The following is an 18,469-nucleotide window of genomic DNA, read 5'->3' on the forward strand; positions in this document are numbered from 1 at the left end:
ACTGTTATTTTCTGTGAAGCAATTTATACCATAGAAATGCAATGGATCATCACTTTTAAAGACAGTGCTTTACAAAAATAACATGTTGCATTAATAATCTTGTTTCTATAAACAACCTTGGCACAAAACAGAGACAGTTTGATTCAGATTTGTTGTTCTGTATCTGCAGTCCTAGTAGCATTATCCCAGATTATTTTTAGTGTTTATCAACTAAAGATTTCAGATCAATAGGAGACTTATCTCCTTGGTGCAATATTGTGTAAAATCTGCTAATTAGAAAGAAGGCATTAGAATGAAGTGCTTTCAGCTAAATAGAATTTAATAAGTGAACTACAATTAAAGCTCTGGAAAAATGAGTCACAATTAGCACTGGGGTAACATAATGGCAACTTTCAAAAAGATGAAAATTATAGCCAAAGATAATTGCCACTATGTAATTCCTAATGGATGATAATAGAATGGACATCAGAAAACACATGCAAGGATGGAAAATTACCCACGTCCACTTCGTTCTCCTGAAGTACAGACAAGGCAGTGCTTACTGTCACTGAGGCCAACGAAAGAGACATGTAACATAAATGCAACACATCACTAAAGACGTTGGGATTTGTTGATATTTTATTCTAGTGAAATTCCCTGAGAGGCCCCATAAAACAAGAGAATAAAGGCCTGTAGAGATCCTCCACTTCCTAAACCCTTCCACCACACTCAACAGCCCTTCCGAAGCTGAAGTTCCCCGCTTCCTTCCTAATTTAATGGGAGGTCAAACCCCACATATACATAGAGTATGCCATATTATCTGCATACTTGTCACTAAGGCCTAATTTGAACTGCAGAATTAGTGGAGTTTGACTTTGCTTTAACTGCCATGGCTCAGTGTTATGGAATCCTGGATGTGAACTTTGTTGTGGCTCTACACCTCTCTAAGAGGAAATGTTAAATATCTCACCAAACTATAAACCCCAGAATTCCATAGCACTGAACCACTACAGTTGAAGTAGTGTCAAAATGCATTAATTCTGCAATGCAGATTAGACATAAATCTCAAATTTCTTATCTCAACCCAAAACTCCCACATTATCCTTCTACTCCACTGGCTGAATATCAGCTTTTCTTCAATTCCTTCACTACCAGCCCCAAGCATCTCCCCTTTTAGGTAGAAGAATAAACTCTATACCTCCCATTTCTCCTTTCTTGCAGGGCTCAAAGCAACTGGCCTCCAGTTCTGTGCCATCTTTTCCTGGTAAGAATGTATTTCAGTCATCATGCGGTCCAGGGGTGTTCAGGGAAATAAAGAAAGAAGGTAGCTGGAGGCCACTGCTTCACTTTGAAGCACTCCTAATGTGATTTTTAAGAAAGAATTTAGCGGTTGGCATGTACCAAGTCACATTTACATTTCCTATAGTTGTTTGAGAGTTTGACTATGACTCTGGGAATCAGGTTTTGATTCCCAGCTCAGGCATAAAATCCATTTGGTGACCTTAGGCAAGTCACAGTCAAGTCAACCTCAGGGAAAGGTAATACCAAACCTCCTCTGAACAAATCTTGTCAAGAAAACCTCATGCCTTAGAGTTGGCATAAGTCAGAAACGACTGGAAGACACACCACAAAAACAAACCTCACCCTCTGCTGGCCATATCAGAAGTGATGTTTTGAACGACCAGAAGTTTGAACGACCAGAAAAAACTGGAGCATGTCAAAAAGAGGGTGACTAAAATGGTGAAGGGTCTGGAAACCATGCCCTATGAGACTTAAGGAGCTGGGGATGTTTAGCCTGGAGAAGAGGAGGTTAAGAGGTGATATGATAGCCCTGTTTAAATACTTGAAGGGATGTCACATTGAGGAGTGAGCAAGCTTGTTTTCTGCTGCTCTAGAGACTAGGACCCAGAGCAATGGATGCAACCTACAGGAAAAGAGATTCCACCTCAACATTAGGAGGAACTTCCTGACAATAAGGGCTGTTCAACAGTGGAACACACTCCCTCAGACTGTAGTGGTGTCTCCTTCCTTGGAGGTCTTTAAACAGAGGCTGGATGGCCATCTGTCGGGGATGCTTTGATTGAGAGTTCCTGCATGGCATGGGGTTGAACTGGATAGCCCTTGCGGTCTCTTCCAGCTCTATGATTCTATAAGTCATTTCCAGACACTTTTAAACAGTTGGGCTTTTTGTTGCCTCTTTTTTGTTTTTTAGTTTACTGGGGGGGAAAGAGTTTTTTTCAGCAAAATTACATTTTGAATCTAGGGGCCAAGGGCCATAGCAAATCTCCTCCACCATATGCACCCAGCAGGCCACACAATCCTCATTCTCTCAATTAAATAAACAAATTAAAAACCACAGGTATCACCAGGGTAACAAAAGGGAGAGGCAGACAAAATGGTGCTGTGGGCACAACACTGCAACCCTCTGCAATAGTATTTCACTACAATTAGCTGAATTTTTACCATTAGTTGCCGATTTACCTGCCTCCTCTGAGGAAGTTAAATGTGGATATAATGCCCTAATTCTGTCCTCAGGTTGCAATTTTAGTACATTTAAATGAATTTCTTAGGGATTTTCTTCTCTGCAAACATATACAGCATTTCATTTTAAGTATTTATACTGGCATAACATCACCATCATGGGTCAGGTCATTGCCTATGCCTGTATAGGTAAAGACAATTTATAACACTAGACCTTAACAAATAATGAGGAATTTCTGTTAATTTAAATCTAGCCCTCCAGGATTATATGGCATGTGAACATAATGAAGAAAAATATAAAATATTACTAACAGAAACTCCTAACATACCTTAATATATTATCTGCACTCACAGAAGCTTCAAACCTAAATGAGAGCTAAACAGTCACATTGAGAAGGGAGAATATGTCACTTTAAATTTAACAGATAACACTTAATGGATTGGTAAATCTGCTTTCTAAAACTAATTAATCTGTGAAGCTGGAAATTCCAATTATATTGGTAAGCATAATAGTGTGCTACTTTGAATTGTGCAGCAACTACAAAGCCCTAATGGAAACGACTATCAATAGAGTGTCAGTTTTAATTCATGCTTCATTTTACTGTAATGAAATTGCTGCATGCAGGCCGTGACTGGATGGCAAATATTCTAAAATTATATTACTGTAAGACGTTGTACGATGCACGTGCTGAAGAAATTTGTCTTCTTTCTAATTTTGCAGATGAATATGCTTTAAGGTTAGATTGTGTATCAAATGTTGACTGTTCAAATACAGTAGGCCCTTGGTATCCAATGGAGTTTAGTTCCAGGGCCCCCCACGGATAACAAAACCCCTTGATGCTCAAGACCCATTAAATATAATGGGTAATACATTGGTGCCACTTATATAAAATGGCAAAAACAAGGTTTGCTTTTTAGAATTTATATATTTTTGGAATATTTTCAAACTGTGGGTGCTTGAATCCATGGATAAGGAGGGCTGACCGTACAGTTCCTATCCTCTTCTTCAATGTTGTGTGTCTGTATGTTCTTCAGTGTTGGATGTATTGACAGCAGAGAGTTAATGCAGTTGGAAGTACTGTTGGTATTGGTGACTGCCTTAATGGGCCTGATAAGGGTGCCAAATGTTTCATTTGTCAAGAAAATTACAGTTAAAATCAGGAGACTCCATTAGAAGATCAGAGCCATTTTGACAAAAAGGTTTGCCTTTCTCTCCTCACAACCTCCCCATAGATATTGAAGTCTAAACATCTGTTCTGTTGTAGTTAGGGCTAGATCTGAGACACACAATCAAAGGAGCCCTCAAATAAGCTGCAGGCAAGTCCAGTCTTAGCAACTGAAATGACAAAAATACACCAGGCCCACTAAGAAATATAAGGGCTGAAACAAACTTCCTTTGATTCCTGTAGTCATGACAGTTGTTGTTGTTTGTCTTCAAGTCATTTCTTACCTATGACACTAAGGTAAAACTATAACAGGGATATATTGGCAACATCTGTTTGGGAGGTGCCTTTGCCTCCCTCTACAGCTGAGAGAGTGTGCCCTGCCCAAGATCACCCAGTGGGTTTCCATGGTCAAGTGGGGATTTGAACCCTCATCTCCAGATTTTTAGTCCAATCTCAAACCACCATACCATGCTGAAACAAACAGTGCTATGATTAAATGCAAGTGCTCAGAGAATTCCCCCCCCCCGAACATAATGGGGATTGGTAAACAATTCTGGATTTGTTTGTTTTTAACTCTAACACACCAGGCATGCAAAAGCAGTTGCCAAAATGGAGTAGAAGTGGGTCATATATGATGGTAGAAGGGAGAAATGTTATCTGTCTGCTTTGCAACTTCAAGGTTATAATGCCTCTGGACCTAGTACTCTGGAAAGTAGTGGTGATTTTGGGGTTACTCCTTTTCTTACTCCAGAATAAGATATTTTTTCTTAATGTTATTCCTACTCCTACTCCTGCTCCTACATCTACTCCTGTAAAAACCTCTTACTCCTTTACTCCTTACTCCTACTCCCCCCCAGCCCTGGGGAAAAACCCCAGTTGCTTTACAAGGCTGATGTGTGCATATGTGTGTAAGTGTCTCTCTTTGCCTCCCAGTCCCTTCCCCAGTGTAATACAATAAAATTGTGTGTGTGTGTGTGTGTGTTTGTATGTACAATATAATAACAGAAATTAGGAGTAACAAATATATTTTGTTACTCCTTATTCCTACTCCTACTCCTGTAAAAGCCTCTTATTCCTTTACTCCTTACTCCTGTTGCCCAGCCCTGATCCTGAATCTCTGGTCTTCAGAACAAGTGGGGAGGACTCTCAGGAAAAGGGGAGGAATCTCAAGGCAAACGCAAGAAATCTCAAGGCACTTTCCTAAAAATTCTGTGTGCATGTGTTAGATTTAATAATAATAATAATAATAATAATAATAATAATAAATTTTATTTATATACCGCTTTTCCACAGATCAAAGCGGTGTACAGACAATTAAAACCATACAGACATTTCATAAAAGGATAAAATCCCATAATAAAACCATACAATTACAGAGCTCTAAGCACAATCATTTGCCTTCAAGGGTAAGCAGGGAATCGATGGCAACAGGGTAGATAACTTCATTCTTCAGGGGGGAAGGCTTGACAAAAAAGAAGAGTTTTAAGCCTCTTTTTGAATGTTTCTAGGGGGGTTGTCAGACGGAGCTCCTCGGGTAGATCATTCCACATCTGTGGGGCCACCACTGAAAAGGCCATCTGGGATGTGGCAACATATTTGGAAAGTGGAATTATCAGTAAGTTCTTCCCAGATGTTCTGAGTGTACGGGGAGGATCATATGGGGAGATGCGGTCCCTCAAGTAACTCGGGCCCAAGCCATTTAGGGCTTTATAGGTAGTGACCAACACCTTGTATTGCGCTCGGAAGCGAATGGGCAGCCAGTGAAAATCTTTCAAGATAGGTGTTATATGGTCAAACCTGGACACCAGAGACCAATCTGGCTGCCATATTTTGTACTAACTGAAGCTTCTGGACATGGTACAAGGGTAGCCCCATGTAGAGAGCATTGCAGAAATCTAATTGAGAGGTTACCAGAGCATGTACCGCAGTTTCAAGGTCCCTTTGGCCCAGAAAGGGCCGCAGTTGGCATATCAACCGAAGTTGATAGCAAGCACTTCTGACTGTCGCATCTACTTGAGGTGTCAACTGCAGAGACGAGTCCAGAAGTACTCCTAAACTGCAAACTTCGTCCTTCAGGGGAAGTGTGACCCCATTCAGGACAGGTAGATAAATTTCCTTTCTAAGGCCTGGGGGACCTATCACCAGTACTTCCGTTTTCTCTGGATTCAGGCTGAGTTTGTTTTCCCTCATCCAGCCCATTACCAACTCCAGGCAGGCATTCAGAGGAGAGACGCCATCCTCAGTCACTGCATCAGTCGAGGACACAGAGAAGCATATTTGGGTATCATCAGCGTACTGATAACGCCGCGCCCCGTGTCTCCGGATGATCTCTCCCAGTGGTTTCATGTAAATGTTAAACAAAGTGGGGGACAAAATACGTCCCTGAGGGACACCAGATGTCAGTTCCCTCTTAGAGGAGCAAGTGTCCCCCAACTGCACCATCTGGAATCTGCCTGAGAGGTAGGAACGGAACCACTGGGAGCGCAGTGCCCCCGATGCCCAGCTCTCTCAGGCGTTCTAGAAGGATACCATGGTCAATGGTATCGAAAGTCACTGAGATGTCCAAAAGCACCAACAGGGTCACACTTCCCCTGTCGATGCCCAGAGATCATCAACTAAGGTGACCATGGCAATCTCAACTCCATAACCCGCTCTAAAGCCAGTTTGAAATGGGTCCAGATAATCGGTTTCATCCAAGACTGCCTGGAGTTGGACGCCGACCGCTCTCTTGATCACCTTACCTAGAAATGGCAACAATGAGACTGGTCTGTAGTTATTCCTTACCAGGGGGTCCAAAGAGGGTTTTTAAGCTACAGTTTAACTGTTGCTAGTTTTAGACTTGATGGAAATTTTCCCTCCCTGAATGATGCATTGATTATACGTTGTAACAGTAATGTTACACCATCACCACCCTGGATGGTCAGCCAAGAAGGACAGGGATTGAGAGAGCATGTTGTCTTCCTAACACTTCCAAGAAGCTTGTCCACTTCATCGGTACGAACAAACTCAAAATGATCCAGTTTAATAGAGTCCATGGAAGCTCTGGATACCTCTTCTATAGTTTCTGTTGAAATGCCAGCGTCGAGATCAGCCCTTATCCAAGAAATTTTATCTGCAAAGAAGTTGTTAAAATCGTCACAGCAGGCTATAGTTGGTTCTAAAATAGGGTTCAGGGTGGGAGGAAGCTGAGTCAGCTCCCTGACCACCCTGAACAGCTCTGCTGGACGTGACTTCGCAGACGCAATACGCGCAGCATAGAAGGAGTTCTTTGCTGCGTCCATTGCCACTCCATATGACTTCAAAAGAGCCTCCTGGAGTGTCTTGTCGGATAAGCGCTGGTGTCTCTGCCAGCTGCATTCCAGTCGTTGCGCGGCCCGCTTCATTTCCTGAAGATCTTCTGTATGCCATGGTTTTCTATTGGAAGCAGGCCGGAAATGACATTTAGGAGCGATACTGTGTAAGCACTGGAGAGATCGTTGTCCCAGATGTTAGTCAGGGCATCAACAGAATCGCCGTCAGATCCAACCATAAGCCCTTCTGAGGCTTCTTGGAACCCTTTGGGTTCCATCTGCCTTCGAGGGTGGACCATCCTAATCGGTCCTCCACCCCCGGGGGGGATTTGGGTAGTTGCCTTAAGTTGAACCTCAACCAGGTAATGGTCTGTCCATGACAGAGCAGAGGTACTGCCTACCTCTGCCCACGGAGTGTCCCAGTCTGTACTAAAGACAACATCAAGTGTATTACCTGCACAATGCGTCGGACCCGAGACTAACTGGGATAGGCCCATGGCCATCATGGAAGCAATGAACTCCCGAGCTTTAGTATTTATAAATAAATAAAGATTTAGTATTCTTTATTTGCCATACTTGAATCTCAAAATTTGGCCCTGAAATTTCAGGGCCTGGAATAGACCTGACCTGGCAACTTTAAATACATATGACCACCTAATGGAGGTTTGATGCCTCAAACTCATTTTTTTACTGTAATTCCCAATTTTTTTTGGACTGCAGCTCTCAAGTAGACAGTCTGGATGCTATAGTTCAAAAAGGGCGCTTTTTCAAACTATAGTTAAAATTACTTAGGCCTTGTCTGCACAAGCCAAAAGGCCCATCCCACCCCCACCCACCCCACCCTGTTCTGGCATTGTCTTGTTCAGAGAACACATGGCCTAAACACTGGTTCTGGTGTGAGCAGTCTCAATAGCATTTGGCACATTCTAGGCAAAAACTGGAGTATAGCATCATTAAAACAATTTTTTAAAAGTTTGGGAAGGTGGATAATGTATACAGAGTTGCTAACAATGGACAAAGGGGAATACAGTTGGCCCTCCACATTTGCAGCTTTGACATTTGCGAATTTGATTATTTGCAGTTTTAATTAATATGTTATGTCTAGGAATCTCTAGGTCCCCTAGCGTAACTCTGCCAGAGGTTGATCATAGAGTTGTGCTGGAGAACCTAGATGTTCCTAGAAAAAATGCTTCTCTAGGCATTTATAAGTCCTTCCACATGTTTGTATGGTAAATTTCTGGCAGATCCTGGTCATACAGTTGCACTGGAGGATCTGAAGATTCCTAGAGAGGTGTTCTCTCAGGTAAAAATAAAAGTGCTTTTTATTTGCGGTTTTCTCATGTTCACAAGGGTCCTTCACCCCTAATCCCAGCGAATGTGGAGGGACCACTGTATTGAATAAAGACACAGGAAAAACTGAATGAAGAACTATAGTGTTCCTACATAAACGGCTTACAGAAAGGTTCAAAATGGATGAGAAACAAATTGGAACAGAAAACGAGAACTCTGGTTCTGATAAATTATTTATAAATGACAATCAACAAATTATATTGAAATTATACCAACTTCTGTTAAATTTGGAAATGGAAAGAAGAAATAATCAAGAATTTACATGATTAAAAGGGCACAAGATATAGGCCAACCAATAATGCTGGAAGAAGGTGGGGGGGGGGGGAGCTTAAAGTATACTCTTAGCTATCATGTTAAAAGACAACTATTATAAGATGCAAGTCCGGTTGTATAAAAATACAAAAGAGGGCTGTTGGATCTCATCTAATAAAAAAAGGGACCTTGTTTTATATGTAGTGAGACTGCAGAAAAGCAAAGCAATCCCGAGGCCTGGCCATGACCAGGCATTTTGGTTCATCGACCAACATGGGTTGGTGGATGATAGATCCAGACCTTATGCTTTTGGGCCAACCCTCTTCACTTATTCGCTTGCTGAATTTAATAAAGTTGTGGCCTTTTTTCTTCCAATTCATTGTTTGGTGTGTTTGTCCACCCTCCCTTGCCTTCCACAGCTAATGATATTGATGAAAATATTATGTCCAGTGATCATCACAACTTTACACTCCAGGCACAGCTCTAGAACCAGGAGCACCACAAATAATTTACTCACTAGCTACGTACTTTTACTTGAAAGTTGGCTGCAGTGTATCAGTCGGTCTCGGAAATGTCCATTTTCTTCTATCATCTTAGAAATCACTTTAGAAACTCCACACCAAACTGCAGACTAGAAAGAAAGACAAGTGATGTACAGCATATTGAAAGAAGCATATTGCTGTATGTAATTTTGAGAAATGTTTATTGCCGAAAAGGCTACAGACCAACCAATATCTTGATTCCTTTTAACTTCAGCTAATGGGCTGGGCTTAACAAAATCTTATGCATTTAATTAGAATTAGAATTAATAGCTTTTAATTATTTCAACCTGGCTGCTAATCCTCCCTCTACATTCTGTTGTTATTTTTTATGCTATTATTTTTTTAAATTATTTTTCGGCATTCTCTGGAGTCTCATCACACATTATGGCAAGCAAATGCATGTGTGTGCGCATATCCTTGGCATAGCCCTGACATTTCCAGGTACATGTGTTTGTTTTTTCAGATTAACATGAGCAGTGTGTGCATAACAATACAAATCACAAGGTGAGCCTTAAAGGTAAAGGCAGAACATTGCCTTTAACCACATCATCTGAAATAAAACATCTGGTGTCCCTCAAGGGGCCATTCTGTCCCCCATGCTATTTAACATTTACATGAAACTGCTGGGAGAGATCATCCGGAGACACGGGGCGTGGTGTTATCAGTACTCTGATGACACCCAAATATATTTCTCTGTGTCTCCGACTTATGCAGTGACCAGGGATGGCATCTCTCCTCTCGATGCCTGTCTGGAGTCGGTAATGGGCTGGATGAGGGAAAACAGACTCAGTTTGAATCCAAAGAAAACGGAAGTGCTCGTGATAGGTTCCCCGGCCCCGGGGATGGTTATTTGTCCACCTGTCCTGAACGGGATCACGCTCCCCGTGAAGGACTCAGTTCGCAGTCTGGGGGTGCTCCTTGACTCGTCGCTCCACCTTACCTCTCGAGTGGATGCGACGGTCAGGAGCACCTGTTAAGCTTCAGCTGATACACCAGCTGCGACCCTACCTGGGCCGGGGGGACCTTGAAATGGTGGTACATGCTCTGGTGACCTCTCGGCTGGATTTCTGTAATGCGCTCTACATGGGGCAACGCTTGTACCACTCTCGGAAGCTACAATTGGTTCAGAATATGGCAGCCAGACTGGTCTCTGGATCCTCCAGAGCCAGCCATATAACACCTGTGCTTAAAGACCTTCATTGGCTGCCCATTCGCTTCCGGGCGCAATACAAGGTGTTGGTTATTACCTATAAAGCCCTAAATGGCTTGGGCCCAGGGTACTTGGAGGACCGCCTCTCTCCATACAATCCGCCCCGCACACTCAGGTCGGCCGGGAAGCAACTGCTGAGAGTTCCAGAAGCTAGATATTCTGCCACCGCACAGAGGGCCTTTTCCATCTTGGCCCCTAAGCTCTGGAACTCGCTTCCCGGCGAGCTCTGCTCGGCCTCCTCCCTTGACCAATTTAAAAAGGGGCTAAAAACATATCTTTTTCAGCAGGCATACCCCTAATGCCCCAATGTAGCTTCTTCTCTCCCCTTCTGCTGCTTTACTGGTGCTAGTTGGATATTGCTATGTATATTTTTAATCTGTATAATTGTACTTTGTTTGCTGTTTTTATTATGTGCTATGTGACTGCATAACTTATTTATTGGAACCCGCCTTGATCTTTGGAAAGGCGGGCTAGAAATAAAGTTTTTATTATTTATTATTATTAAAAACTGGTAAACACATCACATATGAACATTCAGTTCACATACTCTCAAAAACGGGACACTAACACAATCAAAATTGCTCCTCTGCGTTACATTCAATTATATGAGTTGAATTACCATTACGGAAAGTGGCTGAAGCCTAATGATAATGAGAGACTACAACTGTGCCATGCTTGATGCTAAATAGGAGGCATATTACTTGCTCTTCATGCAAAAAGATATGCATATAAAAAGTGTTAAAATATTTCTCTGCAGATAGTACTTTTTCTCTTTAGTTTAAATAGAACAGGAAACATGCAGTCCTCCAGATACTGTTGGATTGCAAATGCCAGGACCCCAAGGCAGCATAGCCAATGGGAAGGAATGTCTGGAGTTGCAGTTCAGCAACATCTGGAGGGCCATTTGATTCCCAAACCTGTTTTAAATCATGCATCTGTGACATCTATATGTATTCAATTTGAGTTGATTGCTTTCCACATAACAGACCTAATAACACATCATCAATTTAATAAGCATGTCTGGTTTTCTTCAGGCACTAGGTGAATGTCTTAGAGAGCATACAGAGCATATTCATGAGGCAGAATGGAATATGTCTATTCTAGTCTAATTCCTTCCCTAATCAACAAATCCTATAAAGACAAACTGATTTTCTCAATATTTCATAAATTTTTAAATTGAGACTTCCCTTCTAAACAAAATAAAATGCAATACAGGTGTTTTTGTTCAGGGGGGGACCCCCATCTAGACCACATTTTGGGAAGAATACAGTCCAGATCCTATAGGACTTTTGTTCCTGGAACTCATAGCTAATACATCTCTTCTAACAAGAGAATCACATGATCCCTCTAATCCCCAGTGAACAGTATTTGAACTAACTAAGGGGCAGTACAGACCATCCCTTTCAGGGTGGTCTGTAGGCACCCATTTTTTGATCTGCAGCGTTGCCTGGCAATGCTGCAGACCAAAAAAGGAGCCGCCTAGAGTGGCTCCTTTTTGGGACGTCGTAAGGGCTGCATTGCTTCTTCCTGTGCATGACATGTGGACCCTGCGACTTCCACACATCATGCACACACACCCCGTGTGGGCAGGGCGGCTCTGTAATGGTGCCACCCACATGTAGTAGGGCTCAGGAACATGCAGTTGGTGCACGGTCCCAAGCCCTACTATCGCTGCCAGGATGTCGCGTCCTGGCCATGTGTACCGAGCCTAAATTTTCAAAACACTTTTCAGAGGCAACCCAATGCTGCTGTTTCCAGCTCCAGTAACGGAGTGAGTTACTAGCCTTAAAAGTACAAGTACAAACACACCTGGTCACTGCCAAGACCTGAGCAATCAAGGTGAGAAATGAATCCAGGATTGTAGTCAGACTATGAATTTAAATTTTCAATAATCTCGTGCTACACAAGTGTAATCCCTGTTCTTCGAGCTGCCTTTTGACTGTCCATGAACATATCAGTGTCAATAATAAAATTTAATTCCTTTCCTCTTATCCAGTCCACTATCAACATCAGATACTGTTCCAGAATTAGTACTGTTAGTACTAACTAGTCCAATTAGTATTGTGTATTTGGATTTAGACAGAAAGGAGATACAGCACACTAGTGACACTGAAACCTAAAGCTCCAGGTTACCTCTCTCGCTCATTTTATGTAAAATTAAATAGCATAGGACACTAGATAGAAGAGCCTAAATACCTAGAGGCTCCAGATCTTAGCAGCTAAGCAGGGTCAGCCCTGGTTAATACTTTGGTGAGAGACTGCTAATGACTAGTTGGTGCTGTAGGCTATATTTCAGAGGGAAGAACTAACAAAACCACCTCTGAGTATTCGTTACCTAAGAAAACCCTATGGAATTCTTGGGCTCACCATAAGTCAACAAGTAACATGAAGGCACTCAAACACAAACACACACATGGCAAAGGCCAGTGTCACTCTAGCAAACAAGAATCCCTCAATAGCTCTTGAGTTTGCCCTTCCAGAAAGACCAGAGCCATGATAAAAGTGCTTACATGTCCTAGTTCCAGAAAGTCAAGAGAATCTGTTGATCAGTTTGAGTAGATGTTACAGATTGTACCTCCTTCCCCTTCTCCTTACCATGTTGCCATGTCTTCTGGCAACATGGCTAGCCTAGCTGAAGGACAGAACTGAACAGCTCATTTCTGTACATGATGATTTCATGAAATTGTTTTTGTGCACCAAAACAGATCATATCAGACAGCCTTAAAAAATCTCTGTTCTTCCTCCCGACAACTAACCACCCTGTATGGACCACCCTTGATTCTCCATTGTAGCACCATCACATTGTGTCTTCCTCAACCTTCATCGTCCTAAGTCAATGAAGTGGAGACAGGAATGGTAAAACACACAAAATGATTTCATAATGAAGGAGAATATGGGATAGCTCACAGCATGGGGATTGCTTTCCCCCTAACCCACCCATTCATATAATGGGTAGTTCCCTTAATGCCTTGATAGCTTGGCTCATCACAAACATTTTTGTCCCCTGCACTTCTGCCGGCAAACACAGGCAGATATGAACAACAGCACTGGCATTGTTCACTGTTCAAAATATCGACTGCGATATGAAATGGAAAGAGAAAAGCAGGTTTACATCCCACCCCCATATCAAAAGGATGTTTTCAATATCTGGATTTAATTCTAGGATGAGAAATAAAATATGTGTGCCTTTGAACACATGCAGAGGGCACTTTCTTCATTATCAATCAACCAGTACCAAAATCCACTCATCTAGGATAAGTGTAAGATGCTTCCAGATCACCAGATATGAAGTCTAGGCACCATTGAACTCTGCATTTCATCTGAGCAATCTCAACTTTTGTTTTCATACGAGGAATATTTTACATTTGTACAGTGGATCCTTGTTATACGCTGGGGTTTGGTTCCAAGATCCCCCGTGTATAACAAAATCCGTGTATGCTCAAGTCCCATTAAGTATAATGACATACCAAAATGGTGTCCCTAATAAAAAATGGAACATCAAGGTAAATTTATACTTTTTTGGAACATTTTCAAACAGTGTATGCTTAAATCCGTGTATAAAAAATCCGTGTATAAGAAGGGCCGACTGTACACAATCAGGGACTTTATTCTTTTCTTAAAATGTTAATATATGTTTAAATAGCAGAATGGTTAACTAGATGGTTCTGGAGCTTTATCCAGAGCACCTTCATGTTTTATTTCTACTGCCCTTACATTAATAGTTTACCTTTTTCTTACGTTTTCGGACCATGTTGTTAGCATTTTCCAAAGGAGCTGAAAATTCAAATACATCGCTTTGAGTCACGTAGTATCCACCTAATAAAACAATTGGATTATATTAGTTTAGAGTTCCCATTTAAACTGCTGGCATGCTTAATGCTAAACATAAAGACAAAAATAATGACCATGAAGGACCTACATACATTCAACCAAGACAATGAGGAAATTGAAATAGTAAACAAATTGCTGTAGTTTGGATTAAACATCATTCAAAAGGATACTGCAGTCAAGAAATCAGAAGAAGACTAGGTAGCTATGAAAGAACCAGAAAAGATCCTAAAGAGTAAAGATATATGATTGAGCAATAAAGTTAGACTTATACAAGCCATTGTATTCCTCATGTACGGATGCAAGAGCTGGACAGTAAAGAAAGATGATAAGAAGAAAATCAATTCATTTGGTTTGTGGTGCTGGAAAAGAGTTGGGATCAACTCGAAGGCAGGTAACAACAACAATAATCAAACCAGTACAACTGGCTTGGCTCTGAGAATCCAGGAGTTAAATCAGATCACACAACTCTAATTGAAATCTTATTTTCCTCCCTCCACTGCAATCATGGTGCCAGTTTAAGTGGTGATCTCTGAAAAACTACTTTAAAGAATCAATATTTCATATCACTTGAAAGCAGGAGCATCACCCTTCCAGAGGGTACTGTTATAATGCTGTCTTACATAGCTTTTTTTTTCTTCAGATAGCACCTTGAACTAAAGGAAAGATGGCAATCAAAATTAGATGATTTCTGAGGTATGTTGCCTGCTACTAGTGTGATAAGGCCTTTTGACTCTGCAGTAGAAATCAATTTTCCCCCCAGGATTCACTTGTACCTTTGAATGTGCCAAAAAAATCAAGTTTTTGTCTCTTTATGTCAAGTGCACATTTTGGATACTTTGGGACTAAATCCAATGGTAGTGCTATAATAGCTTTATTGAAATGCATGGGAATGTTAATATAAATTAACGTGAGTACAGTTTATTTCATTGGATCTGTTCTAGGTAAGACAAAGCTAGATTTAGCCAAGGGGTGAACTAAGGGTGGCCTTGGGGAAGCCCAAGGCTGTTTTTGCAGTCCTCTATTGCTGCCGACTTCCCAAACCACCCTCCAGTTGTGGCAATTGCAGGCTGCAGAACGTCTTTACATTGTTCAACGTTTTCCAATGTCTGGTTGGTTGTTTGTTTTTAAAAAAAAACAGAAATGGAGTTTGAGCTACTGACTTTTGAGGATTTGGGCATTTTTAGGGATGTGTGAGACCTCCAGGAGACCTCAAGAGCAGAACATTGGCTCCCAGATTTACTATAGTTGTCCACTTGTGATTTAGTTCTTTGAAAAAAAAAATTAAAAGTGCATGTGGATCAGTATGAGAAACTAGTATGAAAATACATGCCTTCTTTTTGAATGTTTGTTTATGTGATTTAATTTGAAAAGCAAATCAGATGCATAGTAGCCTTTTATACAATGATTTGCTTTACAAAATTTATACAAATATACCCCAACATTGCATTACGTAATGAAGTATAAATTATTTAAGTACTGACTTACCTATTGTTCAAAGACTATGATGAACTTCAAGGATCATAGTTCCAAAACACACTGGGAACTGCCATTTTGTGAGACATTTAGCCTTCTCTGTCAGCAAGATTTGGTGCCACACACTACAGTTCCCAGGATTCCCTAGCACTGAGGCAGGGCAGTTAAAGCAGTCTCAAATTGGATTATTTTTGCAGTGTGTTTTGGACCTAACATAGCTTAGAAATACATTTAAAATAAGTTGAACAGTAGTATGTGGACAGCAAAATTCAGTATATGGCAGGGTTTCTACATTACCTGATTTAATAACTTTATGCTGGGGAAAACACCAGAACATGCTGTGTCACTGACAGAAGAAACAGTACACCAAGATTATCCCTTTAAAAGGCCTGTATTGAATTTAGACATTTATGCAAAAGCAATGTATCCCTTTCATAGCTTCTGGTCCTTGCACTGACAAAAACCAAGGAGCTTTTTAAATCTTCTGAGGGCAAAACCATGCCTTGCCTTCCACAACCACCATGGAAATGTAAGGTCTAATGCTGTAATGATTCAAGAGGGCAAGCCTTAGCATTGTAGTCTTTAAAAAGTAGGACCCCCTTAAAATTATGAACATGGGGCCTGAACAGACAGACCAAAATAAAGTTGCTTCAGGTAACTTTGGAGGTATGCTGTTTAATGACACACACATCTTAAGAGGCCAGAAGCTCTTAGGACCAGAGCACAGCTTTGGTGCAGCTTCTGGCCTATTAGGATACATGCATCATTTAAACAGCATACCTCCAAAGGGACCCAAAGCAGCTTTATTTTGGCCTGTCTGTTCAGGCCCTTGTTACTCAGAGGTATAATCCTGGTCAACAGTGAATCAGTAGAGCTAATTCAAAATGTATAGGAAATCTCTCCAGTCCATGCCAGTTCTTCAGCCTGAATATTCAGGGCCACAGAAATGATTACAGGCCCATTATAGCCAGGTGACAAGATGTCCTCACTGCAAAGGAGGGCAAGGCACCGGAAAATGTAGGCCAGTCAATGAAGATGGAGGACATCACAAAATAAAATCTAGATATAAATATAAATCCGTGCTCAAAATGGAGATTAAATGTAACCAGTGATAAGCAAGCAAGTTATAACAGCAATATATGCAACAGCCTCTGCACTCTCTTCATACCAGTTCCTTTCCAGTTGCTGGAGACAGTGGGGCTTAAAGCGGCTGCCTGGCAGCGCCAGTCTTTGTTTGGTGGGCATGGCGGCCCAGCCATTATCCTTTTGGCTTTGGCCGCTTTCGGGGACTTGGCCTGCCTTCCCCTGGTTAGAGGGGGACTGACACCTATTCCAGTTTTGTCAGCGTGCATCTTAGAAGTGGCTCCAGGCCCAAAGCATGGGCTCTTTTGTCCCTCGGGGGATGGAGGGAGGATGGCACACCCAGAGACCGGTCCATTAGAAATGGGAGAATGAGCTTTATTTTGGGTGCAGGGCATGGTGTCTGCCAGGTCTGCTTTGCCCTCCTGCCTGAGGTGGCCACTGCTGTAATGAATCACGGTGCCACTGTGGTGGCTACCAAAACGGTTCACATAAACAATCCTGAACCTGTTTCGGCCAAAGCGGGAGCCACTAGCAGGCTTCATGGTGGCTGCGGCCTAGCAAGCCCTGCACTAGAGTTGAGAAGTGGGGCTTTCCCCTCATGAACCCAAGACAGAGGGAGGAGTTAGGGCTTAGCCAATAAACAAAGACGGGCAAAGAAGGAGGAAGAGGGATGACGAGAAAAATCATACTAGGTGATAAACAAAGCAAACAGAAAGGTGGAAGAACGATCAATGTGTATTTGTGACTCCCAAACTCCAGCCTTCCAGGAGTTTTGGACTTCAGCTCCCAGAATCCCAGGCCATTGGATACGATAACTGAGGCTTCTGGGTGCTGAAGTCCAAAAGACCTGGAAGGCCAGAGTTTGGGAATCACTGCTGTATTTGCTGACATCTGCAAGAACAGGACTGGCAAAAAATTGGAAGAATAAAGAGATCCCAACAGTAGAGCAATGGCTGATGAAACTAGTGGACATGCAAGAGTTACACACTTTGACAAACTGGTTAAATAAAAGGAAAATTAGGAAGACAGAAGAAGAATGGTCTCCAGTGGTCTTAAATTGCAAGAGAAGGCAGCAATATTAGATCAAATACTAGATTAATAGAAAGAGTTTAGATCTGACAAAGTTTGGTCAAAATAAGTTAAATCAAAATAAATAAACCAGAGATACTTTGATTTGTTTTGTGTGGTTTTTTGTTTTTTGTTAAAGTGGATCGGAAGTCAATATGAAATCAGAAAAAAATATGCTTTTTCCCTATATTATAGATTACAGAAGTGTTGTATCATTTAATTTGCAGATAATAGGAACTTTAGTGTAAACAAAGAAAATATCAAAATTGAAGATTTTGGAAAGGATTCAAATTACTTTGTTATACAGTGGGCCCATGTTATCCATTGGGATTTGGTTCCAGGACCAACCGTGGATAACAAAATCCATGCATGCTCAAGTCCCATTAAATACAATGGCATGGTAAAACATTGCCCCTTACATAAAATGGAAAATCAAGGCTTGCTATTTGGAATTTATAGAGTGTGCCTGAATTACTCATTCTGCAGCAGCAGCAGTTAAATAAGCATTTTGTTTCCTGGGAAAAAGACAAAGAGACAGGGAATTTAACATCAACACACTTCAGCTTCTTGCAGCGGAAAGCTTGTAGAGGTCCAAAACACACTGCAGAAATAATCCAGTTTGAAACAGTTCTAACTGCCCTGGTTTCATGCTAGGGAATTCTGAGGATTTGATTTGTTAGACATTTAGCCTTCTCTGTCAGAGAGCTCTAATGCAGCCTTTCTCAAATAGTGGGGCGGGACCCC

The 18,469-nt window shown here is 41.6% G+C and overlaps 1 protein-coding gene across 3 annotated transcripts in view; it reads right to left on the reverse strand.

The window, feature by feature from the left end:
• The window catches only part of CUNH5orf47 (chromosome unknown C5orf47 homolog), a 29,136-nt gene extending 11,761 nt beyond the window's left edge, over window positions 1-17,375 (reverse strand). Inside the window, exons 1-3 of one of the 3 annotated variants that reach the window (XR_016277846.1) lie at window positions 16,743-17,375; window positions 13,998-14,086; window positions 9,036-9,149 (exon numbers count right to left, since the gene is read on the reverse strand). Coding sequence is in view for 2 of the 3 variants with exons in the window: in XM_089496702.1 (XP_089352828.1) it covers window positions 9,047-9,149; window positions 13,998-14,086; window positions 16,743-17,199 (649 nt within the window). In the remaining variant the exon portion in view is untranslated. Of the gene's footprint in view, window positions 1-9,035; window positions 9,150-13,997; window positions 14,087-15,871; window positions 16,021-16,742 lie in introns of those variants that run through there. The other 2 variants (XM_089496703.1, XM_089496702.1) reach the window with 2 other exon arrangements.
• Window positions 17,376-18,469: the final 1,094 nt, after the last annotated feature.

This window comes from Sceloporus occidentalis, unplaced genomic scaffold (assembly GCF_023333645.1).
Source record: "Sceloporus occidentalis isolate IW3139 unplaced genomic scaffold, rSceOcc1.0.p SCAF_92, whole genome shotgun sequence".
Taxonomy (NCBI): Eukaryota; Metazoa; Chordata; class Lepidosauria; order Squamata; family Phrynosomatidae; genus Sceloporus; species Sceloporus occidentalis.